The following is a 23,766-nucleotide window of genomic DNA, read 5'->3' as shown; positions in this document are numbered from 1 at the left end:
ACCTAGAACAACATGTAATCAGACCGTCAACTGAAAAAGTTAATGGCCTAAGTGAATTTAAAAAAAGAAAAGCAAGAAAAGCTATTTCGGGGGTTAGAAATTGTTCTGACTGCAAAAGTGGTTTTAGCTTATTGTCAGGAAGAAATGCTTAATGACATTTCCCTGTATTTTCAACTGTTATTGTTTGCTTTGTTTTTCAGAAGCCTAGTTTTATAACATACTTAATATTGTACTTGCTAGCAAAATATTCCCAATTTATTTTCTTATTGGTTGTAGTCTTGCCTTTGTATTTTCCACTCCCTTTTCTGTCACATAACAGAGATTGGTAGATTGAGTTTTACACAGCTCATGGCATTTAAATATTCAGCTGGAGGATGCATTCCCATCACAGCAGGGAGTAGTTATCTGGTATTCACAGCACTTCCAAAAGCGTAGGCAGATATATAAAAAAGCATACTCAAAAGAAAAATTCACATCATCTTCTGTTTACTGTGATTTTTTGTGTGTGTGTGTGGGATAGCAATTACAAACCCGTTCCTGGGCTGTGTACCTGGATGTGCCCGTAGGTTGTCTGCATTCAACGAGTTCCTTGTAACTGCTGATTTCTTAAAGACTGCTTTCTCTTTTTTTTGTGTGCACAGCTGGTCTTCTCTACCCTTACCCTAAAGACTGCTCCCAGGCTCTCCTGAATGGAGAAACCACCTCTGGGCTCTACACAATTTACGTGAATGGGGACAAGACTCAACCTCTGCAAGTTTTCTGCGACATGAACGAGGATGGGGGCGGATGGATTGTGAGTAAGAGGGAGAAGGGACCACATCTCCTGTGCTAAGAGCAGGGATAGCAGAACCCATCCCTGCTCATCTACGGCATCCCTTGTAATGCTCTAAATCAGCGTAGGGCTGGCTTGACTATAAATTTGGGGAATTTCATCTGAGGTAGGACACCTAGATGCCTAGAACAAGGCTACCAGCTCTTTCTGTAGTTGGAGCGGAGAAAGGTGTCCCCAAAGGATGGGTCACATCAGGCGTTTTAGCACCTAGTAAAAGCCCTGAGCTGTCTCCACTGGCTACAGTGGGTGCTGAAATGACCATCTTAGATCAGATACATACTTTCTAAGGCAAGAGGAGGGTGGACTGACTCTATTTGAATGAGAGAGAACAGTGAAGGAGGTTAAAGCACAGGCCAGAGAAGGTGTCAGACATGGTGTGAGGGCTGTCTGGGCTTCCCAGGCCACAAAAAAAGTGACATATTCCACCCAGCCAACAAATGAATGGCAATAAAAATGCCAGCTCCCTATACTGATGTCCTCAAACCCGAATGTTTCAGAGGGACCCAGGGCACAGAAAGGAAGAGGAAACTGGAGAAATCCATGGCTGGGAGAACATGTAGAATGTAGAACATCCTGGCTGAGAAATACAGACCTGTATATAGGCTGTTAAAAAAGCAGAGAGTAGGGAATAAAAGGCCACATCACTCAGGGGAGCCCAGGAACCCCATAGATGAACTAGAGACTTTTAAAAAGCAAAGAATATTCAACAGACTTGGTACTATTCACCAATTATAGTGAGATTGCTGCTTTGAGTCGTAAGGGCAGGGGAGCAGCAATGCCAACCTCTGCATTTGTAAAAGCCACCTTGCTTTTGCCCTTTCTGATAACACACTGATAACTTCTGATAATACTCCTTGCATGTGGTGTTTGCAGGTGTTCCTGAGACGTCAGAATGGAAAGGAAGATTTCTACAGGAACTGGAAGACTTACGTGGCTGGTTTTGGAGATCCTAAGGATGAATTCTGGATAGGTAAGTGGCAAGAATTTGTCTTTTTTTTAAGAAGAAAAAACAAAGCCCAAAAGACTAGCAGCCACTTCGAAGTCTTTGTTTAGTTGGCAAGAGTATTCGTAGATGGGAACATGCTCTGTGTGAAGGAGGGTAGGGACAGTGTGCTGCAAGGGACGTTGAAATTGCCAGGTCCAAGCCAGTCCCTGCAGTGGCAGTTCGTAGATGTCACCGAACGTACCAAGCCAATGCTTGCTGGTGCTCTGTCAGAAGTCAGGAGTTAACCTGAGACACAATTGCAAACCTCCTTCTCCCTATACTCCTAGGACACCCCCAGCAACAAAAGCAAAGTGGGGAAAATAGAAGTGAAAAGCAAATTTTCGAAGATTGCACTACATTTTATTTGTTTGTAAATGAAAGGCAATGATACTCTCACAGCACAACGGTGATTACTTTTCCCAAAGTGCTCCCTGCTGCTGTGATTTGAAGGGCAGAGGTCTCTCAATCAGCCTGGTTTTATCTATTTGTTTTTGTGCTAACGTTACAGCTGAAACGGCCACTTTCCTCACCATGTTTATGGCTTGGTGTATCCGTACAGACCATTATCATCTCCTTTATGGGCTACATGATGGTAGAGAAATAAACACGGGGAGACAAATGGATTGTTCATTTGCATCCACAGGTCTGGAGAACCTCCATAAAATCACCTCTCAGGGCCAGTACGAGCTGCGCGTGGATCTGCGGGACAGAGGCGAGACAGCTTATGCCGTCTACGACAGGTTCAGCGTTGGAGATGCGAAGAGCAGATACCGGCTAAGAGTGGACGGGTACAGTGGCACAGCAGGTGAAATGATTTTGGGTTTTGGGTTTTTTTTGTTCTGATTTGCAATTTCCTCCCACTTGACTCAAGGTAACAGTGTGAGAATGTTGCAAATCATCATAGCAGCAGGTACATCTTGTATGTCAGGTGTTTGAAAATATGAACATACCAATATATTTTATGTTTCCATTTTCAATCTTCCAGTCGTTTAGGTGCCACATTTTATGGCATGCTTATGACAGAATATAAACAAGTACATTAAACAGCCACATATCTCATTTGGCCAATGCCTGACTGCCATTTATACAGCTAATTATAGCTTGGCACAGCCTCATCTCTTGTCAGTGGAATATGCAGCAGAGTCTCGCTGTAACATGATTTGTAGTTTTACTGAACAAATCATCTGCCTTTTGTAATCATACCGGGGCAAACCCTGCAGCCTTTATTGAGTCCTCTTCAGAGTTTCAGAGGATTAAGAGATAAATCCAGCTCCCTGGGATGTCTTAAAAGGAGATAGTTTTCAGGCTGCAAGGTGCATAAAACAGACCACAGAGATGTGTGTGTACAAATTCTGCCCCGTGAGCATTACACGAACAAGCTTTACAGGCGGTGCATGGCACAGTACAAATATTTTCTGCAGAACGGTCACTCTCATGTAATCTAAACTTGGCAAACCACTCACTTTGCCCTTTCTTTTGTCTCCCCAATCCAGGTGACTCCATGATGTACCATAATGGAAGGTCTTTCTCCACCTATGACAAGGACAACGATTCTGCCATCACCAACTGTGCTTTGTCATACAAGGGTGCATTCTGGTACAAGAATTGTCACCGAGTCAATCTGATGGGCAGATACGGTGACAACAGCCACAGTCAGGTGAGCTTGGTGTTTGAAGGCTTCTGTAATACATTAGAAGAAGAAAATTGCAGTTATGGGTCTGTCTGGTGACTCAGCTGGCCAGACATCAGAGCACCAACCAAGCCCATTCTCCAGACCAAAGGATCATAGGGAAAGATCATAGAATTGTAAAATAATGAAATCATAGAATATTTTGGGTTGAAGGGCCCTTCCCAGCTCCCCCAGTGCCCCCCCTGCCATGAGCAGGGACATCTGCACCAGCTCAGGTTGCTCAGAGCCCCGTCCAGCCTGGCCTGGGATGTCTCCAGGGATGGTTCAGCCACCACCTCTGGCCACCCTGGGCCAGGCTCTCACCACCCTCAGGGACAACGATTCCTTCCTCACGTCTGGCCTGATTATGGGCAGTTGCTCACAAAACAAGAATTTAATGTCAGCTGGTGAAATGTATTTATGATTTTTTCTATTTTTTCCAAGGGAATATCTCAAGTGTGCAGGGAACAATTGTAGTTTTCCACATGGGAAACAAAACATTCTTTCTGCCATGAAAGCCAGGCAGAGAGTGACAGCTCTGGGGACAGCACGTGGGTTTGTACAGGTCGTGTGTGCCAGTGGCCACAGTCCTGTGCTTCCCAGAGCCCCTCTGCTTTGTTGTGCCCCTGTTCCCAAGACAGAAAACAGCCTGTGAGCTGAAATGTGAGCAGCAAAGGCTGCCAAGAGGAGAAATGAATGCGCGACCTCCCACACTTTGCCTTTGTCTTTGCAGGGTGTTAACTGGTTCCACTGGAAGGGCCACGAATATTCCATCCAGTTTGCGGAGATGAAGCTGAGACCCTCCAGCTTCCGAAATCTGGAAGGAAGACGAAAGCGAGCGTAAAGCCCCAGGGGTGGCGAGGGGGCTCCGGGCAGGGTGATGGGGGGTGGGATATAGAGCGGGGGTGTGGGGGGATCCTCTGGCATCACTGGGTGGTGGGCGTGAGGACCTGGGAGTGGTACCAAAGCATCGGTGACCCTTGGCCCAACAGAGGCTTCTGCGGCAGCCCCAACAACAAAGTGTCCCAGCGTCTGCAGCACAGCAGCTCCGGCTGCCCATCGCTAACGTCCTCCACACCAAAGATGATGATCTCAAGGGTTGTACGTTGTTTTATTCATTTTTATTTTCTCAGAAAGCCTCTGAGATAAAGTTCTTCCACAAGTCTTGACTGTCTCTTGGGTGGCCCAGGGTAGGGGAGGGACAACAGTTTTTGTACATTGGTAGTTTGTTTTAGAACCAGCCATATTTTACACACAGAAATGTGTACAATTAATTATCATTATTATTATTATTAGTTATAATTGAAATTCTTTGGTCGTTGGAAAGCTTTTTTTTATATATATCAAGTACGACAGAGAAAGAGGGGATGGGAAGGGGAAAGCAGTATGTTTTTAAACTTAAGCATAAGATTAATATTATTAATATAATGACAAAGTAATAATAATAATGATGATAATAATAATAAGCTACGTTTTTGTAATTTTTAAGAGAATCATGCTTTTGGAAACACAGCAGGACAGTGTCTGATTGTAATTTTTTTTTTTAATAAATAAAAGCACAATTACTTTTAAATAAATTTCTACCTTTTTTCATACATGTTGATTGCATGCGTGTCCAGGATATATTTACTTAGATATGGAGGTAACAGAAAGACTGAGAATGATTTGGCTGCTGAGCCTGTACCGAAAACTGTTCCTTGTGTTAGTGAGTGACTATCGGTATTCTGCTGGGTTTGTCACAGTGAAACGCCCATCAGGATTTGGTTTCTTTCAGAGTATATTTCTTTCTTTTTTTTTTTTTTCTGCCCCAAAACTTCTTACATGTTTTTTTAAGCATTACTGACCAATGCTTGTTCCATCTAGGTGGGAATAACTAACAAAAGAATGCAAAGAAAATTCAGAGTTGTTGTTAGGAACCATTGGCGACTTTGGACACCTGTGTGAATAAAGGGCTCTCTTTTTTATATGGATGAAACCCATGTGTAGTTCCTGTGTATCATACTCTTCATTCGAAGACAATAAAAGATCTTTTGTTTTGAGCCCGTCTCTCTGCCCTGCTTCAAGGTTGCACTTTTCAAACAGAGCAAATGTTTCTGCCTCCTCCTTGGTGACCATGGGAAGGCGCCTGGGAAAGATGCTTCAGTCAGAGCGAGTATGATCATCTCTGCAACAAGGCTTACTGTGAAACTATTAGATAAGGTCAGATATTGTTGGTTTAACACGGTGGAAAAAATGTGTGTGGATGGGAAATATCACTAAAAAGTGTCAAAATCAGGATGGAGGAAAGGAAGGAGGGAGGGAATCACTTCCTTTCCCCCCTAGGTCCTATCTTCCTAATTTATATATATATTTTTTAAATATATTATTTTTTAAATATATATTATTTTTAAAATATTGCTATTATTTTTAATAGCACTCTTTGGATTATTGCATTTCTGAGCTTTAGCTTATCTTTAATTTTTGGCTTGCAGGAGCTCAGTCACAGCCAAAGCATATGTCAAAGAGGAGGAACTCCTATTTACTTTCTTCATGAATAATATTTCATGTACTTTGAATTAATTTCTCTCCTTACCCCAATTTGAAGTTATACTAGCGAATGTTGTTTTGCGCAAGCAACACAAGCTGCAGCACTATATTAAATTAATTCTCTGTAGTTAATAGCCCTTCTTTGATGTTTGTCAGTGCAAATGATTGGCAGTTTAAAAGAGAGCCTATCCAGTAATGAAGAAATATACTCCACTCTCAAGATGCTTTTCCAATTATCAGCAAGTGGCACTAATATGTATAACTGGGGACTTGAAAGCTCTTGGAGTCTGTTTGCAGAGACTCAGAGGAGGAATTAACATTTATGAAATGATTTCCTCATTTCTAATAACATCACAAAGCTGACTGTGTGTGATGTCATTTAGCTTGGCAGATCCAAAGGGGGCAGCTGGAGATGGGCTCGGATTTGTACCTCGCTCCAGAAATGACACGAACACACTGCATAGAAGAAAGACGATATTTCCTGTAATTACTTGCTGACAGATGCCCTGCTTGGTATTTTTCGTGATCGCTACTGCAAGAGAGAAACTGGCAAATCCTTGAAGCACCAGATGCCAAAACACCCTTCAGAGCTGACACAACCTTGATTCGGTACCAAACAGCTCCGCCATGGGCTACTGAATGGGATATCTGCTTTCTGGCTTTTCTTTCAGCACCCTCAGTTTTAAAATGTATTTATAAACCTGCCAAGGGTGCATCAAATTGCTGTCTGGTTGGTTTGTCAGCCTGGAAAACCATAAGCTACCGTAGTGCTGATGTTAATACTGAAAGTGTATTAACTAAGAGCTTGACGCCAGCTGGGTGTGAGCCCAGGAGAGCACCCTCTGCTGCACCGTCCCTGGGTGCTGCTCTCTTGCCTCTTCTGATGCTGTTCCATTTTGTTCATTAATCAAGGGAACTGATGTCACCCGGTCCTGGGCTAAATGTAACCACAAAAGCAGAGCATCTTGCCCTGGCCTGCACTTGTGAATCAGCCCAAACTCTTGCAGTGATCTGCAACAGGAGAAACCTTCTACTTCCCATCTTTCCTGGACAAAGATGTCACTTTATTCAAAATTACAAGGGTGGCTTGCTTTGCTTTAAGAGGGATTGGGCATAATCGGGGGTTAAAGAGTGCGTAAAACTCAGAATCAAGTAAAGGATGATCCGGTGGCTGTTCCCTCACTCGGGGTCAGTCTTCACTACCTGAATCCAAAACTGCAGCCTTGAAAAACCTTCTTGCAGCTGCCACATTAACTCTGAGGGCTGTTAAACTCTGCAGGAGCAGCCCTTTTCCTTTTTTTCCTTTTCCCTTTCCATTCCCCTTTCCCTTTCCATTACCTTCTCCCCTTTTTTCTTTTTTCTTTTTTCTTCTTTTTCTTTTTTCTTCTTTTTATTTTTTCTTCTTTTTATTTTTTCTTCTTTTCCTTCTTTCTTTTTCTTCTTTCGTCTTTTTCTTTTCCTTCTTTTCCTTCTTTTCCTTCTTTTCCTTCTTTTCCTTCTTTTCCTTCTTTTCCTTCTTTTCCTTCTTCTTTTTTCTTTTTTTTTTCCTTTTTTTTCCTCCTTTTAAGCATCCTTTGTGCTGAGCCTAATGAACTTCCCCCATCAGACCTTGAGTAGTAGAAAGGAAAGCTGGATAGAAATGTTTAGGCGTCATCAATAAGCAGCAGTTTGATCCTCCACCCAGAAAATTGCAAGGTGGAGGCAGCAGCCTCATCAACACCTTGTCACTTCATACTTCTGCCTTCCAGGGATGTGACCAAGGTGACACAGGGGTAGAGCTGGGATTGCTGGGACGGCACTTGGCCGGTTACCGCTGGTTCTGTGCCCTACATGAGGAGCTACAGACTGGAAGTAACGGGCAGATATGAGACACCTTCATCTCATGTTACAAATACAGGATCTTGACAAAATGATCAGGCAAAATGATAAAATGTATTTTATGGGAAGTGGGGGGGAACTATATAAAATTAGGAAAAAAAAAAAAAAAAGTGAACCCTTCATCAGCTTTAGAGCTCCAGGTGGGGTATCCCCTGTTGGGGATTGCTGTATCATTTTCTTTGAAAAAAGTGCTCAGAAACCCTCTTGATTCTAGTCTTTGTTCATATGCCTTTTTCTTGGGTATTTCCCCAGCAGCCTCACCAGGTAAAGAAATCTCAGCCTGTAGAGCCAGCGCAGCTTTGTGTGGGTACAACATATATTTGTCTTGATCAACAAGGTGCGGTTTGTCACCAAGAGACTGCGAGCAAATATCAGCAAAAGCTGCACGTATGATCTTTGTTCTTGGAAGGCTGAGAGCCTCACTGTAAAAAAACACATCTTAATCAGACCTTCAATCTAGAGAATAACATGACCTCTCTGTGGTGAAGCAGCAGCTGTCTTAGGTGAGAGGCAAAGATATTTCTCAGAAAAAAAAAGAATTAAATGACAATGTAAGAACCGCTCTGGCTTTCTGGCTCACCCTTGGCTGCTCGCAAGCTGGTCCTGGCTCCAGCCCAAGAAGTTTAGGAGCAGCAACACAACCCTGGCAATTGTACGGTGAAGAGGTTTTCATTTGATTTATCAACCTTGGTGAGGAATTTCCACAGGGTTGAGAATGAGTCTCTATCCGGGCTTGTATCAATCATGTTCCTTCTGCAAAATGAATCAGTCCTATTTCATTTTGCAATGGAAATGACATCCTGAGTGGAGGATGAAGCAGGAAAATATAACGACATGCAAGCATTTCAACACCTCTGTAATTTAAAGGAAGGTTTTCTGGAGGAAGTAGGAGTCGGAAATAAAGCAGAGGTTATTGCGTTACATGTAGTTAAACAAAGAAGCTGATGTTTGACCCAAGTATACAATCTGTCTGTCTTTCATCCCTTCTACTCCTACATTTAGACATTTGCACACTGAAAAACCCACTTCAGTTTTAGTCACTCTCCAAGTGTGGGGAACTCATGGTATCAGTGAGATGGTATCTGAAGAGTTACTCACTTGTGCCCTTTTAGGTGCCACTAAGGGGTTTGGGTTTTTTTTTTTTTAGGGTAAAAGTCTCTGTTCAGGACCTCAGAAACTCCAAAAGTTTGGGCTGAGCTTTTCAAATGGGTCTCGCAATGTAGGAGCCCCGAGTCACATTCCTTAGCGCTGGTGTTTTACTTCCCCGACTTGGCTTCTCAGATACTGCAGAGAGGGACAGATTTAAAACGGCGGCTGTGGCTGTGCCATCAGACAGGAGCTTGCCAATGGCCTCCCACTATCCCCAGTGCAGCTCCCAGGCACCAGCCTCGCACTTTCCAGTCTCCGGACACAGAGAGGAGCCTCCAAAGCCCTTGCACTGCATGCAGAACGGGCGCTAGTCGCGGTGTGCTAACGGCAAAGAGGTTTTTCTGCAGTATGACATGCAGTGTAACTAACAGCTGCTGTTATGCACAAATTTGGGACTCCCTGTGCTTGGATTCCCACAGGGAAAGGTTAACTCCGGCTGCACCTCCCGCCTGCCACGCACCAGCAAAACCACTTCAAAGGCGTCTCTGAAACCATCGGGGACACACGGGGAGCGATGGAGTCAAAGGGCCCAATGATTTCACTCGTTCACCCCTTTGTCAGGTACTTTCCTCAGAGGAAATCATTCAGCTTCCTGTGTTTTTACTGTAAATTAGATGCTGCAAAGAGGAAAGAAAGACACCAAGACAGATTAGGTGGGGAAAAAAAAAAAAACCAACCAAACACATGGATGGTTTTGATACAGATAATCCCTTTCAGAGCTGCTTCTGTGGCTCTCTTTGCTGAGGCATTCCCCCTTCTTTATAGTTGTGTAGTAAAGGCTTCAAAACAACAGCAAATCTGAAATTTTGTCCACTACTTAAACTGAAAGTACTTTCAGTACCGAAAGTGCTGGTTTCCTCCTCGCCCTTCCCCTGCCGCTTTACTTTTGCTTTACTTCGTGCCTTGTCCCTCTGTTTCTGTATCTGACAGAGAGCAGAAATAATGTGAAAAAGACCATTTCTTGTCCAAATAGCGTAAAAAAATAAATCCAGGCTATGTCACTAGAGAGCACAACCACTCAGATTTATTCTCAATTTCCACTTTTTCATCAAACCAGTTATAAAGTCTCAGCTTTAGGGAGAGTTGGGACTTTTTTATTAACAAGATGTTGTGGATTTCCATGCAAATAGGATGCTGCTTGCAAAGAAAGTACTTAGTAAAAAAAAAAAAAATGCAAGAAGTGTAACTGGCCGAGACAAACTGAAAAATATTTTTAAAAATCCCTCTTATTCTGAGTATGCATATACCCTGCACTATTAGAATTTTTCCTTGAAAATAAATAGTAAAGGTGAACTTAGATCCCCAAGTTGTCAATTTTTATATATGTGAAGTACAAACTCTGTGCATCCTCTACATTCTAGTGGCCAGACTACCTGGAAATAACGCACCCCACTGCAGTGCTGGCACGTCAGTCACATTAATTGCAGGTGCTTTATTAATAAGAAGTTCATCAGACCAATGACACAGGTCGCAGCTCTGTATTTTCAACAGTCTCTCATCAGCCCAGAGGTGTCTCCCCTGAAGCTCTGTGTGTGAATACATTCCAACCATGGCAATATTTGGATTCTAGGGGAGGTTTGTGGGGGAGGAGAGCCTGATTTCACATTTTCGGTTGCATCTGACCAGCCTGATCTCTGCTTTCCAAGAGGCTTCCCAGGCACTCACAGCTCCAGCCGCTGCTCTGAACTCTTCTCGCTGTTAAGGTCTCCCAGCTCCCAAAATTTCAGTTCTCCTGAGCAAAACCTCAGCTCTCATCCCTGCTTCACCTCAAACCCTTGTCTGTGGAGCTGAAAACCAGCTCTTGGACCCTCTCTCAGCTGCAAGGGGAAACAGGATGGCTCTGCCTATAGACTGCCACACATGTACCTATGCAGAAGGAAATGTGTGTCTGTCTGTCTTTGTCTGTGTTCCTCAGCTGTGCCGCCTCGCGGCTGCTGCCATCAGAACAAGGGAAGAATTCAGGCAGGAAACTCCCCTGGTAAAATCCCGTGTGCTGGAGGGTCTAATAAGTCACTTTAGGTGACACGTCCCTGGTCGCCTCAGCACTGCAGTGTGACCGGGTGCAGTCCCTCCAGCTCCTTTCCTGTTGGCTTGGACAAGCAAGCGTGGGCTGGCGTGGGCTTGGAGAGGCCCATGGGCTACAGCTCAACCAGGGCTTCCCCAGCAGTTCGTGGGGCCCCTGCCAGCCCTCCTGCTTCTGGCAGTTTAAGTGATGCCCCAAGTGCAGGGGAAGCCCAGCTGTGAGCTGCCAAATAGTTTCAGCCTTCAGTGAGTCAGCTGTGCTTCAACAGGTGATATGCAGGTATATATGCATCCCTATACGTATGCATATGTAGAAACCATCCGTATCTGTATATGCATTTGTCCACAAATATCCATCTGTACTAGGGTGTATTTGTTGTGCACTAGACCGAGTGCGTGGGTATATAGAATCATTTCAGTTGGAAGAGACCCTCAGGATCATCAAGTCCAACCATAACCTAAATCTAGCACTAAACCATGTCCATAAGAACCTCGTTTATACGCCTTTTAAACCCCTCCAGGGATGGTGACTCCACCAGGTGTGTGTGCACATGCACACACTTATATGTGTATAAATATAATTGTTGCAAGGCTGGGAGGTGTTTAGCTAGGCATCACTGGTATAAAGACCCCAAAGTACCACCAGCTCGGCATAAATTTCACTATTTCTTCTTGCAGCTTAGGCACAGAGCAGAAACCGCTGTGGTTTCAGATGGCAGCAGGTATTGGGATCTCAGCATCGCCCTGGTGAGCTGATGCAAACACCTGTGGCTCCTGAGTCCCACCAGCCTCACACTACCTGTATGCAGAAATCTCCAATAATTCAGAATATTTTGATGAATAATCTGTTCGTCTACTGTTAGTGTGATAAAAGCACATCTATCTTTCTTGTTCTTGTGTGCTTATGTGTAGGCATTCTCTGATTTCTGTAGCAATCAGTTCATTCACTTATGTTTGTGCTTCAAAGTACAGCACACAAAAAGAAAGGAAGAACCGAAGAGGCGTCTGTGTCCTGGGAGGGATTCATCCCAGAGCAGAGCTTGCTTTATGTGCCTAAAGCCTGAGCAGACAGGGAATGTAATCAAAGTAAAGGAACAGATATCATCTACTTGTAGCTTTGTTTAATGCTCCTAGCTGCAAAGTTTTGCTTCTCCCAGGGCAGGATTTTACCAATCTGTGCCTCTAGAGCTTATCTCTTCGCTACAGTTTGGAAATTCTCATCAAAGTTCCCATCTCCATAAAGCATTGACTTGGGAGGCTTTGCAACACACGGGGTTCTGGAGAAGTCTGTTTGTCTTAGTTGAACACTGATCATGTTACCTGTGTGGATACCCAGGGAACTTTATGTTACAGCAAAAAATAGAGACACGTAGTACCTCTGAGACAAGAGAGCATCTTTTCCTTTAAATGGGAGGCAGTAAAAAATGAAGATATCCCCTCAGCTCTGCCACAAAGGTAACAAAACCAAAGGCAGCTGCAACCGATGGGCTGTCTGGAGTTAGAACATGGCAAGAAAGCAGAAGATAACACACGGCTGACAAGCAACTTTTTATTCCAACCACAAAGCAAACGACACATGATGAGAGTTTAAGGTTTCTCTAGCAAAAAACCTGTGAGTTTGTAGACATTACTGGCCAAAGAAACACTAGCTGCTTTATATTTTTAGGCTGCATGACTAGCTACAGAACCAGAGCCTATTGTTAGGACTTTGCCCCCTCCCAGGAGGTCAGATTTCCAAAGCACTGAAGGTACAGCAGATTTGGCGGGGGGCTGTTCTGCACTTGGCATTTCTGGAACCAAGAGCATCTTGCTAAATGGCCATCTAGATGTGTAGAAACCTGCAGTGAGAGACTTATTCTGTATCAGTTTAGTCCTGAGATAGGTATGTATGTGCATACAGATTAGTAATCAGATTGAGTGTATAAAAAGTGAATATATTATAATAGGTTTTGCTGTTTCTGCTAGGAAATCACTTCTATTTCGGATATGTGCATGTATAATGATAGTTTTAAAATTTTTTATTGGTGATTGGCATATGCGAATATGTGTGGGTATATGTTTTTTTAATATATATATCTCTCTCACAGAAAGATGTTATCTATCTCCTGTAAACAGCATGGCAAGAAATGTCCCATCAGCACAAATGCACTGTGCGTGATCCTTCAGAGCTAATAACAGCATCTAAAAGCAAGAATATTCCGTGGAGTTTCAGTGCAAACATTTCACGGAAGGCTTCGGTAATTATTATTATTATTGTTATTTGCAGTGCAGTACTTCCTAGAATCTCCAATGGAGAAGATAGAGATTTTTGGGGCGACTGTTGTGTGAGCATCCAGCACACTGCCTGGCACCCAGCCCAGCTGAATCTTCTCGGAACAGGACCTTCGGAACACGAAGGCAGCGTCTCCTGAGAACTCCGTCCCTTAGAGCATCAGGGCATCGTTGTTCAGATGTTTTTCCACTGACAAGTCAACCCAACACCCAGGCTGGTGAGGCACTGCCACGTTTCTTTGAAAAACAACCTCTCCTTCCTGGGAAGACGACTGATGTTGGGGGTCGAACACAGCGAACAGGCCAAGGGTGTTTGCAGGGTGGCAGGAGCGGAGCTGCGTCTGTGGCCATCACAGCCCAGCCCAGGAGAAATGAACAGAGAAGCTGGCAGGCACTGGCGTCTGCGATGGGCAAAGTGAGAAAATAATAAAGGCAGGCAGGCTGTCAAAGAGGATTTTTAGCAACCAGTACTCAAGTTAATCCTCTGACCTAGTTTCTGAAAGGCCTATATAAGGAAGAATATTCTCCACTGAGCAAGCAGCTAATAAGCAGTGCCAGCATTTAAGACTTTGGAGTGTATCAGTTCTGAGATTCGGTTATCTCTTCCTGGAAAAAAATAAAGCAGAGAAAACAAACACTCTTGACAAAAAAAAAAAAAAAAAAGTCCATCCTCCCCATCTGTTTCTAACAAAAGCTTTGCACCTCAGCAATCTTGTGAGTTGGTACCGTGACCCCAAAGACATCGCTGTGTTTGCCCACTTGTGGGTGGACTGCCAGATGGACTTCACCAGAAAGGAAAATTCCTCCCCACAAATTACCACAGGTTTATTTTAATGGGGTTAACTGCAAACCGACCTCCCTTTGAACCACATGTATACACAAGCAGCCGTTGGTGCAGTCTTGGCACCATACTGTTAAATTTCCCTTGTGGACTCTTTCTTTTTTCTTATGGTTTAAAGCTGTTGACAGCCTTGAATTTACAACCCGTGTAGGTAGGTCCAAGTAGGGCAGAAAGGCCTCTCACTTCAGCCAGTGCGACCACTCTTTGGAAACCACCTCTGACTTTGGGAGCCTTCGTTTCCACTTGGTCAATGTGAGATATTTCAAGGCTTCTTTCTTCAGCCGGGCTTAGCTGCAGGACCTTCCCTTTGTTTTCCAGTGGGGCTGAAGGTACTCAGCAAATTAGCATGAAGTTTATCAAGCTGGGCTTCAAAAAGCAGGAAACCTAGAGCTATTGTCCAAATCTGATCATTTTGGGCCAGTTTTCACATCTGGCAGCTCTTATTTCACTGCTCACATTGGTTATAGCTGGGTGTACAGCAATAAATGGCACTGGTGTTATTTCTGATTTACTAAGGTGAAGGCTACACAGTCCTTGTAGGAGTCACAAGATTATTTTTCAAGTCATTGTCCTTCCAAGAGATGCTTCATATGTTCTAGTGTAAGGAAAATCATAGTGTTTCAGTGCTTCTTACCCATCTATCAAGAAAGTGTTATACCAGAAATTATACAGAAATGCCTTCCTCTCTGAGAGCCGCGGTCCCTTTCTATAGAATGAGGTACAGAAACATCAGCTCGAAACACTCTGCTCCTCAGGATGAGGATGTTTTCAAGGCCATTGGGAGAAAGTGAAAACCCATTGTGCGGTGCTGTGGTTGGGGGAAGAGAGATGGTTTGGTTCATTAATCATCTAGTATCATTGATTCTGTAACTTTCTTGCTTTCTTCTTAGGTGAAGACTTACAGAAGAAGGCTTTCCTTGTATTTTTGCAAAAAAGCATAGTCACATACAGGTGTTCTCCAGGGACATGTGGGCATGGGGAAGAGTGCAAAATAAGAGCTACATACTGCTAGTCTATTCTGTACTTCAAATTTTTCCTAATCTTTCTTCATTTTATATTAAATTTTGCCTCTCATAGAGAAATCTGATGGAAAACACATTCTACTGGAACCTCTCAAACACGTCAAGAGACAGCAGCCCCACAACACACCTCCTTGCTCCTGAGGATTTCTACTTTATCTGTGTCCAAACCCAAGCACAGGGGCACTAGATGCCCAGTTCAATACATACAGCAAATCACCGCCAGAGCCAAAAGCATCATCACCTTCCTCCCTTGATGGCCGTCGTCATCCTACCCTCGTCCTCTTCTCCCTCCTCCTCAGGGCACAGGGACCAGGATGATCTCAGCACGCAGAGAGGGGCTGCCTGGCTCCTTCCTACGATGTTGCTGTAAAAATTTCCACTGAATGTCCCCTGTGAAAGCAAAAAAAATTAAAAAAAACAAGAACTCTAAGGCTTTGCTTAAAAAAAATATATATAAAATAGCGAGCCCCAGGGGAACATATGACACAGTCATCTCCCTCGTCCTGGTTGTTCTGCATCATCTCGTCCAACACACGCTGCCTTGTGGGAGGCCCTCTGAGAGGAATTTGCCGCAGGTGCTTGTAAAACTAACCGCATTTTTCTTGCAGCTTCGGAACCTTCAGCAGCTCAAAACCCCTGGGCACAGTGTGCTCGCTGCAGCCTCCAGCACCTCGAAGTGGTTTTGCTGCCAGGGGCCAGCAGACCAGCCGACTGGAGAGCACTACAATATTTTTGCCCGTCGCTAACCTTTCACTACACCTACCTGTTTATTAGGGCTTTAAAGCACTCCAGCATGCTTGTGGGTTTCTGTAAAATTGCAAAACAAGAAATGGCCCCTGATTCTCAGGAAACCATACAAAAACCACAGCAGAAATCTGTCAGCTCGGCTGAAGTGTGTTCTAACTGTGCCTGTCGCAATAGGGATGGGGGAACTAATACAGCCCAAACAGAAAACGGACCTGGCACTAGCTGCAATGAAAACAAAAATAAAAACCTGCCTCAGCTCTCAAGTAAATATTGTCTCATTTTAGTTTTCCTTCATAATTTTGAGTGGTTTGGGGTTTTCCTTGGATAAACCTCTCAAGGCAAAGCAGAGATGCTCAGCGTTTTCCCATGGGGAGCAGTCCCAGGGAAGGGCTGCATCCCTCCTGGCTCTTCATGCAGAGGATAGGGCACATGGGCTCGCAGCTCAGGTCCCCCCCAAAACCCACAGCAACACCTTCCCCTCTCACCATCCTCATCTTTAATGCCTTTTGCTCCAAGCCAAAGCACCGGCACACAGCTCCTTTTGCTCTTTGTGTCACGGGGTTTCATTATCAGCTGCTGAGGGCTGCTCCTGAGGTCACAGCCCTTTGGGTCTGGTTACCCTGCAGGGTTCATATTAAAGAGCACACCTTGATTTTGCTTTTCCTTATTCTTTCCTGTCATCTGAGACTTCAGGCAGCTGTATGGCCAAGCTCTCTGTTCGCCCAGGTGGAAATGGAGCCTTCTCAGCAAAAGCAGAGAGCAGCTGAGTCGCTGCGGAGAGAAGGCTACAGCCAGGGCAAGGATCGTCACTGGGGGTGGTCAGTAGGTCAGAGAGGTTCTCTTCCCCCTCTGCCCTGGTGAGACCGCATCTGGAATATTGTGTCCAGTTCTGGTCCCCTCAGTTCCAGCAGGACAGGGAACTGCTGGAGAGAGTCCAGCGCAGCCACGAAGATGCTGGAGGGAGTGGAGCATCTCCCGTGTGAGGAAAGGCTGAGGAGCTGGGGCTCTGGAGCTGGAGAAGAGGAGACTGAGGGGTAACTCATTCATGGGGATCAATATGGAAAGGGGGAGTGTCAGGAGGATGGAGCCAGGCTCTTCTGGGTGACAACCAGTGATAGGACAAGGGGCAATGGGTACAAACTGGAACACAAGAGGTTCTGTTTAAATTTGAGAAAAAACTTCTTCACAGTGAGGTTAACAGAGCCTGGCCCAGGCTGCCCAGGGAGGTTGTGGAGTCTCCTTCTCTGCAGACATTCCAACCCGCCTGGACACCTTCTGTGTAACCTCATCTGGGTGTTCCTGCTCCGGCGGGGGGATTGCACTGGGTGAGCTTTCGAGGTCCCTTCCAACCCCTGACATTCTGTGATTCTGTGTGATTCTCCTGAAGCAGACAGATACATAAAATAAGTTAGATAATCTCTTTCTGAATAGTCTCCATTTCTCCCTCTTGATTGCAAAGTGAAGAGCACAATATGCAGGTAAGTCCCATTGCAGATGTCTAAAGCTGGGTGAAAGTTACTCTCATGCCCTCCAGAGCCAACAGCCACCAAATTAAAAGGCTCTCAGTGTTCTCCCAGCTCAGTCTGTTTGCCATAAAACCTGAAACACAGCTCTACGGGTCCTTTTGGGAAAGAGGAGGCTCCTCATAGAAACCCATCTGCTGCACCCAGCTCTGATTTACCTGGGAGAGCCTCATGTACTAAGCTGTGATCACAGAGAAGGTTTGCACAACAGAGATGATGCTCTTGGTTATTTTTTTTTGGCTAACAAGTTTTTGGGTACTTTTTGGTGCTGTAGCTGCCATCTCACCCCATGGGGAGCTGGAAGGGGACAAGGCAGAGGGGACAGTACAGGAAGGGTAAGAGGATGCAACAGGTTCTGGGCTTCACTGACATCCGTGAGAGAGGGGCTATGAAAGAGCACTATGAAATAGTGAGTGCATGGAGGCAGCGAGCCAGAGATTAATCCAGTTCTTTATCTAATAAGCCTAAGGGGCACCTCAGGAAAATAAATCCATCAAAACATTTAAAATAAATGAAAGGAACATTTGCTTTATACATTGCATGATTAAATTATGGATCTCATTGTCACAGTAACTGGACTCAGATAGGAATTAGACAACATAGGCGAATGGCCACTGTATTTTGCCTGTTGTTTATAGTCTCTCCCAACGCATTTTGTACTTAATTATTGTGCTTGCAGATGGTGTGTTGTGCTAGATGGGTATTTGGTCTGGCTCAATATAGAGCTCTGATTCATCGCAGTGGCCAAGGACAGTGCGTGGTGACCTATCTGACGTTTTGTTAAGTGGCTCTTGACAATCTGCATCCCCTGGCTCCAGAATGGCTATATTGTATATATGGAGCACACCTTTCTAATGCCTATTGCTGCTGCTGCTCTGGCATAAAAATAAAATTACAGCTGTCTCCTTATTCAACTAATATGGAAAGGGTTGTTGATCTCCTGCAGGATCCAGGTCATACATGTTTGAATTCACAGACCTATCTAACAGTTACTCATCCTGCAAAAGTCAGTCCCAGGGAGGGAAATTTAACTTGCACTTTTTAAGAAATTATTATCAGGTATCTTCCTACCCTTTCATTCAGTTCTTGATATCCTGGTTTGTGCACGCTGTTTAATAATAACGATTAATTGAGGATGGGAGAAGATTATTCAAACCTGTGGTCTGAATCACTCAGAGGGAGATCATATCTGCAGTTATTACAGTGTGCGTTGGTATATTAATCAGCCACTTAATGGATGAGGAACAATGTCTCCGTCACCTAGATCACGGTTTTGCAAGAACCAAACCTGTCAGAAGTGTAAAAGCAATCTAACTTGTCTAATTCCAGTGTTTCAGCACTTCCAAAAGTTTTCAGCACTTCAAAAGTTTTCAGCACTTTTGGTTTCGCCTCAACCATTCAGTAAAATTCAACTCAAACCACGAACTGGCTTGGCAAACCAGAAAGTGCCTTTTCCAATTAATCGATGATTCATCAAACCATTTTCTCCCAGTTTTAGAGCCGCAGCATTTCATGGAAGCCCGTTCTTTGCTCAGAGAGATGGTTATCAACCAATTCCAGTGTGGGAGTGTTGAAAGTGCAGGCTGTGGGCTGTGCAGCCGTCTAGGACTATGTTCTCTGGTAACCTGAACACTTGTGGTACCTCCTCCTTTACCTTCTTTCAATTAATCTAACAGATTTATTACCATTCAACTGCTGCATTCAGCAAACTGTTTACCAAGGTTGAACTTATCAGACTTTGCAGCCTCCTTATGATTGGGATGAGCTTTGATTTGCAGGTCCATCGCGTGCTCTGTCATTTTGCTTTCCACCTGGCTGGTTTCCCTTCCTTTGCGCTGCACAGACAGCTGTAGGTCACGCTAAATATTTAGATTTTTAATGTTATGGAAAAAGAGAGGTAAAAAGTCTCAAAGGAGGCCTAGAGAAAATTCCCCTGGGTGTGGAGAACTGCTGTCCCAACCACTGGTTTTAATCAGAAAAATGGTCCCCAAACCAACAATTTCCCCTATAAAATAAAGCGCAGTCACCAGTGTTTGCTGCTGTGCTGGAGAACTCACCAGCCCGATCTCTGCCTGGCTCCATCCCCTGAGAGGGTGGGCACCTGCTCGTGGTGCCCAGGTCCCGTGGAGCCTGGTCTGGCTCTGTCCCCAGCGCTGTCCCCACTGCTGCCTGCTCTTCTCCAAAGCCCGGGGGGAGCAGCAGCGGTGGGACTGGGTCTTCCCTGCTCCTCGAGCTGTGCACCGCATCCTCTGCCCACATGGCGACTCACCGCCGGTTGTACCATCCGGAGCCTGAGCATCACCCAACATCAGCTCATGGCACATGGCCCCTGCTGTCCCCACTGTGCTGCCTTTGTCCCCAAACACCTCTTATTCTCTGTTCCTCTTCAGTCTCCTAATTCTACGTGTAAATGTCCTGCCTGATTCTGGACCATATCCATACAGTCTCTTCATCCTTGGTTTGCCCCCACATAGAATGGTTTTTGTTGGAAGAGAACCTCAAGTTCATCAAGTCCAACCATTACCCCACCCCTGGCACTGCCCCATGTCCCTGAGAACCTCCTCTCCATCTGTCCAACCCCTCCAGGGATGGTGACCCCACCACTGCCCTGGGCAGCCTGTTCCAATGCCCCACAGCCCTTTGGGGAAGAATCCTCCTCACATCCTTGTGAATAGTCATGACCCTTGGTGGCCCTACACTCCATTTCCACGGAAGCCCTTAGCCTTTGACGATGTTCCCAAGTGAGATTTAGCAGTGGCAGAAATAGGGAGCCCCAGTTCTAGGCGATGTCACTGCCGACTTGTCTTCATGAAGAACATCCTTTCCACTCACACACATAATCTTTCAACCACCCAGTCCCTCACCTACAGCTCCTTCTCCTCCAGCTCTTCCTATATTCCACCGGCCTTGTCCATCTGCTGTTCCTTGACTCCTCTCCCCATGGCTTTGTGCACCATCATCCAATCCTTATTGCGCTGAGGTCTCTCTTTAGTAAGCAAAGAAAACTGATCAATTTTCAAAGTGTTATGAAATTCATCAGGTTGGCATTAAGGGCAATCTTATGAAATTACTGAATTAAAGTGCTGACAGAGTTTGCTGTCACTGGAGAATCACTGGTCATGCAAATATTTCCTCAGGAACAAGGTTTTGTATGTGGGTTGTAATGCTGCAGTAAGAATAACTTCTATTCAGAAAAAAAAATCCTAGATGTGTCACAAAGCGAAGTCCCTTTCTCCACCACCAAAATGTAGCAAATGGAGATCAAAGAGCCTAATTTTTCTCATAGTTTCAAGCTGAATAAATTCATTGAATAAAATAGTATCAGGTGAAGTGTTCCAAAACAAAGCATCACTTTTACAGAAAAATGAAATCACTCTGTTCCCAAAATGCTGAAGTTGTATCTTTCAAGCTTGTTAAAATGTAAAGGTTTTTTTTTTCATTTTCTGAAAAGTTCTATCAGAATGGCCATCTTCCCAAAAAAAGGTTTTGCTTTTAACAAACCAGCATTTCTGAGTGGGGGGCATCCACTGCAATGTTTCCAACTGGTTGCACATCATTTTTTGCTCAGTCTCAGCAGCCCACAGTGCCAGTGTGGGAGCTGATACAGACCTGTGGTCTGACTGTCACAGGTCACTTCCTTCAGGCCAGAGCTACTTTGAGAGTTAAGGTTGCCCTGAAGGCCACTATAAGTCCTGCAGTGGCCAGATATATCCACAGTAACCCCCAAATATACCATGGCACCCTTAGGATTAAGGTTTTCTTGGGTTGGGTGAACCCACCTGGAGCCCACCTGGGCATGTGGAGATCTCTGTGCCATCCCAGGAGCCCCATCTCCAGAAGCCCTGCTCCTGCTGGTCCTCCCTTTCCTTCTCCCCAAAGCCAGACCAGCTCTCTGAAGGACCATCCTTCCTGCACCAGCCCTGAAGGGCTTTGCTGCCCACCCCTGGGGATGCTCCAGGCGAGCAAGGGCAGTTGATGCACTTCAGGTTGGAAGACAGAGCCTTAAAGACCAGATAATCCGCACTGCGTGCCGTTGCTTCCTATCAGACTTTGTATCGCCCGTTCAGGCTGCAGACTCACAAGACTGCTTTGCAATATGTTTGTACGGCAGCCAATACCGCATGTTTCCATCACTAGCTGCTACCGCGACACAAGCAAAGCTTTGTGGAGGCTAAAAAGCTTTCTTAAACAAGCGCACTGGTAACCCTGTCTGGCTGCTTATCGATGCTTTTATGTCTCGTTGCTAGTTTTTCGACTTCGAGGTCTTTGTGTCTTGGCCTAAGTTGTCTTTTGGCAAGAAAAATGCTTATAGGAATAGAGATAGTATCGCTAAGGAACAATAATCACAGTCACAGATTAGTGGTTTGGCTGTGCTGTCCCTCCGTCACAACAGATGAGCGAATGACCTATATTTGGCTTGTGGCTAACCTGTACCTGGTACATCACAGCCCCTGCCCTCCTCTTCTTCATATTGATTAATAATAACAACAACTTCTTTGCGAGCTGTTTACCACCCACGTGTATCTATCCCCCAAAAACCCCAGAGGAAATAACATGAGGTAACATGCTTTTTCTATTTATAAACAGAAAAATATGATTCCCAGTAATAAAACAGATAGATGTTTATCTGCTACGGCAGAAATGTTGAGTCGATTTTTTGAAATTCCAGACATGAAGTTTCCTTTGCTTGTGCCAAAGCTGTTTCATCTTCTCTTACAACCTACACCACCACCTCCTCTTTCTTACCATCTTCAACAAACCCCTTCCCTCATTCCTTGCCTTGCCCAGCTGCGTGTGAAGAGGCTGCCCTGGCCCAGCTGGGTCAACCTGCTGTCACATCCACCTGTGGATCTTTTCCTTGGCCCCTGGTGCTGCTTCTACAAACTGAGTTCAGGGTAGAAATTCACTGCAGCTCCATGGACCTCACTTGTCCAACGCACGTGGCAAAGGCTTTGGAAAGACATGGGGCGTCTCTGCTCCGTTAGTCACTTCTCCATCCTCTGCTCAGTTTTTCTGTCTGTAAAATGGTGGAGATCAGGTAGATCCTTCTTGTATTATAAAAGGGCTTGAGCTCTGTAGTGGAAAAGGTTGGGATTAGGTATATTGCAACAGACCCAGAGGCATCAGCAGGTCCTTCTGCTCAGTGCTGGATTTGCTCTTCCCGAAGCATTCCCAGAAGACACAGGCAAGTTCAACGTGTGCATTGCTGGCTTTCCTTGCCGAGTAGCCATTCGGCGCCCTCCAACCCTCTTACCTTGGGCCTTTGGCCTAAGAAACTCAAGGTGAAGTCGTTACCATCTCGTCTAGAATCACCCTCCTCTTTCAAGGGATGCTGACGGATGGTGAGGACGTACATTTACACAGCTCCCACCCAGGTGAACACGCCACTTTTTCATCCCAGGGCCACTGGGGACAGTGGGACACAGAGGGTGACATGGTCAGGCAGGACGGCTGGGGCAGAGCCCAGACGTGCAACCAGATTTCCTTTCAGTCTGAGTTTTACCCACGGGCCAACCCCCTCTAGAAAACAGCTAAACCAAACCAAAGCAAAATAGCTTGTCAAGACATGTCCTGAAACTGCCTAATTACATCTAATGGTGGCCACAGAGAAAATGGGATATTTTTGCATTTGAGTGGGTGCCTCTAACTTTCAATTGTTTGCTGTGTTTTGTTTCATTCAAAGCACTGTTGAAGCTGCAAGTTGCAGTTTCCCATCCTGCGTGTTCTGAGAAACATATTCTGTTACAGATTTTTCCCTGCTAAACAGCGGCAGTGGCAGGACTTCGCAAATGATTCAGGGTCTAGAAAATGCCTTTAATGGGAGAAATTTGAGCAGTTTGGTTTATTTAATCAAATTGAGGAATGAAGAAAATTTGAACCCGGGTCCATGTGAATTTAAATTAAGAAAGGGAAAGTTTTGACCAGCGGAAATGAGAGTTAATGACAGATGAGGTGACAGAAAACCCCAAAGATCTCCTTCTACCATCTTTCTGCCTGACTCTCCGTCAATTCAATAGGAAAGGGAAGCAAGTCCATGGGACTGAAGCTAATTAAATATTGGCATGACTCCTTGAAAGAAATGGCAGGTCCATCACGACTTCAAGCCCTTGAAACGAAATCTAACTGCCTTTAAAAATGAAATCTTCCAGTCTAGTCGAGTTTCCTGCTTCAGTTGTGCTCAATAAGGTAGCTTCCAAGGAATTCAGCAAGAGGATTAGTACTGATGGATCCTGGATGACAGAATTGGCTCAGTAGGTGAGGCACAGCCTTTAGAAATGTATCCAGCAAAAATAACGCATTT

General features: G+C 44.9%; 1 protein-coding gene and 1 long non-coding RNA gene across 5 annotated transcripts in view; one reads left to right on the top strand and one right to left on the bottom strand.

The window, feature by feature from the left end:
* Positions 1-4,361, top strand: part of LOC135996412 (tenascin) — a 69,897-nt gene extending 65,536 nt beyond the window's left edge. For all 4 annotated transcript variants that reach the window (XM_065648349.1, XM_065648348.1, XM_065648346.1 and 1 more), the window contains 5 exons: positions 642-793; positions 1,706-1,802; positions 2,461-2,622; positions 3,311-3,474; positions 4,220-4,361. In XM_065648349.1, the coding sequence (XP_065504421.1) occupies positions 642-793; positions 1,706-1,802; positions 2,461-2,622; positions 3,311-3,474; positions 4,220-4,330 (686 nt within the window). In that variant the 3' untranslated portion in view covers positions 4,331-4,361. The remainder of the gene's footprint in view (positions 1-641; positions 794-1,705; positions 1,803-2,460; positions 2,623-3,310; positions 3,475-4,219) is intronic.
* A 10,901-nt stretch (positions 4,362-15,262) lies between these two features.
* The window catches only part of LOC135996569 (uncharacterized), a 131,536-nt gene continuing 123,032 nt past the window's right edge, over positions 15,263-23,766 (bottom strand). The window contains exon 4 of the long non-coding RNA XR_010607281.1: positions 15,263-15,585. This is a non-coding gene — a long non-coding RNA (uncharacterized LOC135996569). The remainder of the gene's footprint in view (positions 15,586-23,766) is intronic.

Source organism: Caloenas nicobarica, chromosome 19 (genome assembly GCF_036013445.1).
Source record: "Caloenas nicobarica isolate bCalNic1 chromosome 19, bCalNic1.hap1, whole genome shotgun sequence".
NCBI lineage: Eukaryota > Metazoa > Chordata > Aves > Columbiformes > Columbidae > Caloenas > Caloenas nicobarica.
This window is presented reverse-complemented; position numbering and strand designations above follow the sequence as displayed.